Here is a 6658-nt window from a genome sequence, read left to right as displayed (position 1 = left end):
GGGGTCATCATCAGGGCTGGAATGGGCATTATCTGTTGAGAGAAGCCGTTTGTGACCCTGCTCTGTGATGCTTTACACAAACAGATGGCACATGTATATATATAGCCTGGCGCTACCTTAGACTGTTGCTAATCTCTTTCCAGATCGAGGCGGACCCCTTCCTGCGCTCCAGCCTGACGCGTCTCTCCTATGCGTCATTCGCCCTGCTTCTAGACACTTTCAGCAGCACTCAGGTGTGTGAGGCTCCAGCCCTGCCCCCCAGGGCCAGTCCAACGCTGCGCCGCATGGCGGTCACCATGGAGGTGTCGCGGCGGATAGTGACAGCCACCGGAGCCCAGCGCATGCAAGGCTACGCAGAGTGCTACATGGAGACCTTCGCCCCCTGGGTCAAGAGCCGCGGAGGATGGGTGAGAGATGTTTAATGTTTTTAAGTCCAATTAAAGACAGCTCTTATATAGGTCCCTGTTCAATGTCAAATCAGATGTGCATTGACCACCGGCTGTTAAAAAGTTAGAAGCACCCACATCCTGTTAGGTCCGACTCTGATTTCATTCAGTGTTGTCAGACCCAAATATCAGCTGGTACATATATATCTCCAGTTGTTATTATTATGACAGAGTAGCTTTCAAAATGCGATTTGTTGCTAATCTCAGTAACCAGTAACATATATAGATATATAGATAGTGTAGTGTCTCTGACTTCTAACCCTAACCATCAGCACCACTACATGTGTTCTGGACAGAATAACCCTCTAAATCAGACCAATGGCAATTCAAATCCCTCTGATCCAAAAACGATGAGAAAAAAAAGTTTACATAAAACGTCGTCATGGGGAGTTGATTCTGACCCAGTCAGCTGTTAGATCAGCTGAGAGCCAGGCGTTTCCCAGCATGCCCCGGGCCAAAACACCACCACACAGTCCTCACGGAGGAATATCTGATGACACATTGTGCTCATTTCTTGATTTAATACAGTACACGTATTAGATATTTTCTCCTTTTGTGAAACCTGTCACCCAACCGCCTGTTTCCTCTGTAGGAGAATGTGGTAGATTCGGAGGACACTCTAGAGTACGACTGAGCGTCCAGGTGTCTTTTTATTCCGACCAACCACGGTTCAACACCTAGCTCTGGATGATGACATCCCCACAGGGTCTCACCTGGACCGGGACCAGATTCCACAGGCCTCTGTGGCTTATGATTAACTGACACCATACAGGTCTTCCACCAGGGGCTATTGTTTTTACATGGCCAGAAGATGAAGAACATATTTTGGACTGTAGATTATTTTATTGAGGGGGGGGTTAGACAGGACAAGACATGCTCTCCTTAAGGACCGTGAGCCACCAACCGAGTCTGTTCGGTGTGTTCCTCTTTTCTGGAAGCAACCCCATCTCCTGGACATGGGTTGGAGCCATTAATATGACATATCAGGATGAAATATAATACGCTGACTTATTACGCTGTCAGCAATGAGCTCTGCACTGACGTACTATACACACACCATGGTAAAGTGTGTGTTTCTTTCATATCTGCCCGAGGTTTAGACACGGCAGATCTCCAGGTTTTCTATATGGTTTTAATTTCCTTTTCATGATATTGTCTGAAACATTGAATTCATCTCTGTATTGTCTGGCTATATTTATTCCTCAGATTTTTGAATGTGGGTTGTGTATGTTTGTTCAATTGATTGAAGATAATGAAAATGTAAAATATATTTTTAAAAGAACTTTTTCAAAAAGGACCTTTGTCTGATGTCCCAGCTTCCTGAACCCCACCAGTTCCCATGCAGGTTGACATATTTAAAACAAAGCATCACTCCATAACATCCATATCCATAACCGCATGCTCAATTTCTCACCTGAAATGTATTCAAAGGCCAGTTTTGGTAGCAGGTTTAGCGACATTTTTATTTTTATATATTTTATTTAACAGAGCAATAAGCTTTGGACTCGACTTTGAAATCCAAGCGTGCACTAAAAGCCGCCTCAGTCTCAGTACTATACTATGAATATGATCTTACTGTTTTTGCTATAACACAAAATCGTACAGTATAAAAAGAGACAGCATTGCATAAACTCATGCTAAATTTGGACGTTACACAGGGTTTCTGCATGGTTTTAAAAGTCTAAATTTTAAGCCTTCAAAAGTCTTCAACCCTCCTGTTGTCCTCGGGTCAAAGTATGATCCATTTTCTAAACGTTTCTATATCAGAAATTTGACTTTCTTTCAACCAAAATGTCCAAAAGAATAACGTGGATGGTTCCATACGACGCTCTTTACAACTAAAGTAAATGATCAGTTCACTACTTTTATTGCATTTGGGTGTTTTATTTAATTCTACGGCACTTGAAAGAAAATTGGATGTTGGAAAAAGTGACAAAAATGTAAGAAGCTTTAACAATTTCAGGGAAAAAAACAAAAAGATTTTTTAAAAGTGCAGAAGAAAAGTGACAAAAACATTGGGAAAAAGGCAAAAAAAAAACTAGAAAAAAGTGACTAAAAGTGGAAAAAGGGTCAGAAAATGTTGCATAGTGGGCGGCAGGACAACACGAGGGTTAAATCACTAAATATTGTGTTCTTAAATCCTTTCAAACAGGTCTTTAATTTTCCTTTTTTATTCCGTGGTGTTGTTTATGTACAGATCATTATGACTGAATATGGCTTATATTCAATTTGAATAATTTTATTAACTTTGCAAGTACTTTTGTGACTCTGCATTCTGTTGTACTTTTATGTACTGATAAAGGTCTTGAATTTCCTTCATAAAGGTCTTAAAAAGTCTTAAATTGGACTTGTTGAAACCTGCAGAAACCCTGTTACAATAGGATGATTTTGAGAGTATTGCTGTGATGATTAGATAAAAAGGAGAGCACAGTAAAGCCACTGCATGTTTAATGAAGAATGTACAAGGCGTTACGATGTTAACAAAGTGAATTAAGTGCTACGTGGAAAGCTTTACTCTCCAGGAGCAATGCATTAAAGGTCCCATGGCATGAAAATGTCCCTTTATGAGGTTTTTAAACACTAATATGAGTCCCCCCAGCCTGCCTATGGCCCCCCAGTGGCTAGAAATGCTGATAGATGTAAACTGAACCCTGGGTATCGTGCTCCGCCTTTGAGAAAAAAGCTACACACTCAGAAATGGCACATACTAAGGAAAGCTCATTGTGGGCTCTAGGGGCTGGAATTCTGGACCAAGGCTGAAAGAAACTTCAGATACAGTATTAGGGACCACTAAGGTCTATATAAAAGAGACTTCTAGATCCAGTATTAGGGACACTAAGGTCTATATAAAAGAGACTTCAGATCCAGTATTAGGGGACCACTAAGGTCATATAAAAGAGCTTCAGATACAGTATTAGGGACCACTAAGGTTATATAAAGAGACTTCAGATACAGTATTAGGGGACCACTAAGGTCTATATAAGAGACTTCAGATACAGTATTGGGGACCACTAAGGTCTATATAAGAGACTTCAGATACAGTATAGGGGACCCACTAAGGTCCTATAAAGAGACTTCAGATACAGTATTAGGGGACCACTAAGGTCTATATAAAGAGACTTCAGATACAGTATTAGGGGACCACTAAGCCATATAAAGATACTTCAGATACAGTATTAGGGACCACTAAGGTCTATATAAAGAGACTTCAGATACAGTATTAGGGGACCACTAAGGTAAAAGCATCCAATGAGCACCATGTCATGGGACCTTTAAGGGAATTGTAGTTTGTTTTGTTTGGAGGCTGATGGATTCTAGTGGTAAAATGTGACATGAAGCATACTAAACTGTCATTATATCCCATCTATATGGTCTGGTTCTAGTGTACTGTCCACCGTGCCCGCTGATAGTTTGAGATCCATAGTGTTACAGTAGTGTTTGGGCGCCTGTGGAGCACCAGTCTGGGTGGAGGTGTGTTGGGATCCCAGAGGAGTCTGGAATCAGCCCTCCCATGGGCGCCAGGGCCAGCTGGTCTGCAGTCAGTCCACGTGCTTCTCCGCGCACAGAATCTGACAGTACATCAGCATGGAGAACAGCAGGGCCAGGATCTGACAAAGACCAGGGGAACACTCACTGTTATCCAATGGCAGGTGGTAATGAATTTACTCTGTCAGCTACTGGTCTCAGACAAAGCACTCGGAGGATTTCTACATTCTGGGGTGGAAATGGCGGCTTCAAACCGGTTCAAATTCAAAACAATTCCAGCGTTTTTTATTGTGCAAGCTTGGAAACAAAAGGAACAAATTATCATATTTGAACAAATCATATTTGCTGAAACTGACTATGTTCCAGTAGAACTACATGAAGCAGGTCGGCTCCTCTGGCGCCACCTACAGCCTGGAGTGGGATTTACAGAAATCCACCGCTCCCTGTTCAGATGCACTAATCAGCCAGGGGAAACGAATGTTGAGAGAGAGAGAGAGAGAGAGAGCGAGAGAGAGAGAGAGTTTCAACTGACCTGCACAACACCGATGCAGCCTCCAAACACCAGCACTGACGGGATGTTGTCCAGCAGCCACTGCCTGGCCTTCTGATAACACGGCTGCAGAGGACACAGAGACAGAGACAGACAGACAATCGCAGGACAAACGGAGAGACACACAAAGACAGACAGACAGTGTCAGAGACAGAGAAGACAGTGACAGACAGAGACAGTGACAGACAGAGATGGAGACACAAGGGGTTAAGTGCCTTGCTCATTGACACATTGGTTGATGTATCACATGTATCTAACCCTAACCCTAACCCCCCCCCATCCAATAAGGGCCAGACTGAGTCTGAGACCAGCAGCCATCAGTGCTTTACTGCTTTTATTCGTATAATATATTTATTGATAGCTGTTCTGTAATAAAGGATAATTATACCACCTGTTGGAGCCAAAATTCAGATTTCGATATTGACTTTTATTTTTTATAAATTGTGCATAAACGCAATGGAATTTACAGTAAACTAGAGTCATCGTAAACTGACATCTCTCCATTAGTGCATGTACAGGACCTAAGCATGTGTGTGTAGTTCAGGCCTGTGTGTAATAACAACATAGTCTGAATTGTAATTTGCCCACTGGGGATCAATGAAGACTATAAATTCAATTAAAATTAAATTAGAAATGAACACCTCCCTAGGCAGGCCCCCAGGAGGCATCCTTACCAGATTTAGGTTTCCTTTGAGAGAATCAGACCAAATAAAACCAACTTGTTAGCTGAAATGCTAGCTGAGCAGCACCAACCTCCGTCCACCCGTCCACACACTGCTCTGTCCCCACGGAGCAGCAGGACGAGGGCAGCGTCCCGTTCAGCACAGCATACCAGTCCGTTTTGTTAGTCACTCCACAGCATTTGAACTGGGACAAAAGATTTAAAAAAAAGAAATTCAAAAAAAGGATTCAAGTAAAACAGTCTTCTGTCTCATATTGAAGCATCATAACCAGCCATGCGTTATTTGCTAACAGTGCTCACCATCTTCTGGACATTGTCCCAGGATTGTTTCAGTCCAGGTTCTGATTCATACATGGTCATCCCTTCCTTTAAGTCGCCTTGTGCTTTGGAATCCAGCTAACAAAGAAAAAGAAAGAAAAAACACCCACTCCTGTTATTCATTCAAATGGTCCACCTACACCTGGACAGGTCAGCGGTCTGTCCACAAAGACACACAGCAGGTCTCAGGACTGCAGGTTTTCGGGGAGGAGGGTCCCCGGGGAGCCACGGCTGATTCCCTAACCGAGCTTCCACACAAGTCAAAGCAAATTAAGATGATTTAAGATGAACATTTGTCTGATTTCTCATGGTAGAGTAGTGAGGTTATTAAAATGTTAGTGTGTATTATTTGACTCTCCTTCTGAGCTGAGTCTCGTTGTCTTGACATCATGTGACTGTTGGGATTGAAGCGTGTGTGTGTGTGTGTGTGTGTGTGTGTGTGTGTGTCATGAGTGCGTGGCATTGCTCACCTGGTCATGGAAGATGTGTATCACCAACGTGAGCGTGACTTCTGTCAGGACCAGGAGCAGCAGGATCACGAAGAACTGCAGAGCAGAGAAGACGTCAGCGTGTACTCCTGCTCCCTACTGACCACACGGCACAGTACAAATACTTTGTTACTGTACTCAAGTAGATCTATCACATATTTTTACTTTACTATTTCTTTTTTGTGCTGACTTTTTTCCTTTTCTCCTTAAATTTTAACACGAATATCTGTACTTTCTACTCAGGGGCGCCGTACAGGAGGTAAGTTAGGAGCATTCCAAGGGCCCATGACTGACAGGGGCCCCAAAAAATGGGTTTAAAAAAAACCCGTTATTATTATTTTTCACATCACCAATACCAAAATCGAATCTAATCAGATGGGAATATGATTGAAAATGAAGAAAATGGATCCCAGAGATTCAGAAGACCAGCAGCAAGACGTTCCCATCATCCTCGGCCTGGTCTGAGAGACATGTTTGAGACAGTAGGCGTCAAGAAGGACTCCTGGCCGATGTGCTGGGGACCTTCTTTATTCATTTCTGGTTAAGAATTGATATTTTAGGCTTTATTTTCCAGAAGCCAGATGTGAGCACACATCACAAATGTGAAGGAGGAAGATTAAAAAAGAGAAACTGGATGTGTGAATTCTCACAGAATCACAACTGAAATCATATCTCGCTGCTCAGTCAG

General features: G+C 42.7%; 2 protein-coding genes across 2 annotated transcripts in view; one reads left to right on the top strand and one right to left on the bottom strand.

Annotated features, from left to right (window-relative positions):
* bcl2l12 (BCL2 like 12) overlaps nucleotides 1-2700 on the top strand; it is a 12378-nt gene extending 9678 nt beyond the window's left edge. The window contains exons 7-8 of the mRNA XM_032537831.1: nucleotides 144-407; nucleotides 1039-2700. Coding sequence (XP_032393722.1) covers nucleotides 144-407; nucleotides 1039-1080 — 306 coding nt within the window. The 3' untranslated portion in view covers nucleotides 1081-2700. The remainder of the gene's footprint in view (nucleotides 1-143; nucleotides 408-1038) is intronic.
* Nucleotides 2701-3601: 901 nt separating this feature from the next.
* The window catches only part of tspan4b (tetraspanin 4b), a 5989-nt gene continuing 2932 nt past the window's right edge, over nucleotides 3602-6658 (bottom strand). The window contains exons 4-8 of the mRNA XM_032538347.1: nucleotides 5953-6027; nucleotides 5465-5560; nucleotides 5236-5349; nucleotides 4465-4548; nucleotides 3602-4054 (exon numbers count right to left, since the gene is read on the bottom strand). Of these exons, the coding sequence (XP_032394238.1) occupies nucleotides 3986-4054; nucleotides 4465-4548; nucleotides 5236-5349; nucleotides 5465-5560; nucleotides 5953-6027 (438 nt within the window). The 3' untranslated portion in view covers nucleotides 3602-3985. The remainder of the gene's footprint in view (nucleotides 4055-4464; nucleotides 4549-5235; nucleotides 5350-5464; nucleotides 5561-5952; nucleotides 6028-6658) is intronic.

This window comes from Etheostoma spectabile, chromosome 15 (genome assembly GCF_008692095.1).
Source record: "Etheostoma spectabile isolate EspeVRDwgs_2016 chromosome 15, UIUC_Espe_1.0, whole genome shotgun sequence".
NCBI lineage: Eukaryota > Metazoa > Chordata > Actinopteri > Perciformes > Percidae > Etheostoma > Etheostoma spectabile.
The sequence above is the reverse complement of the archived record's forward strand: the minus strand, read 5'-3'. Positions and strand labels throughout refer to the sequence as shown.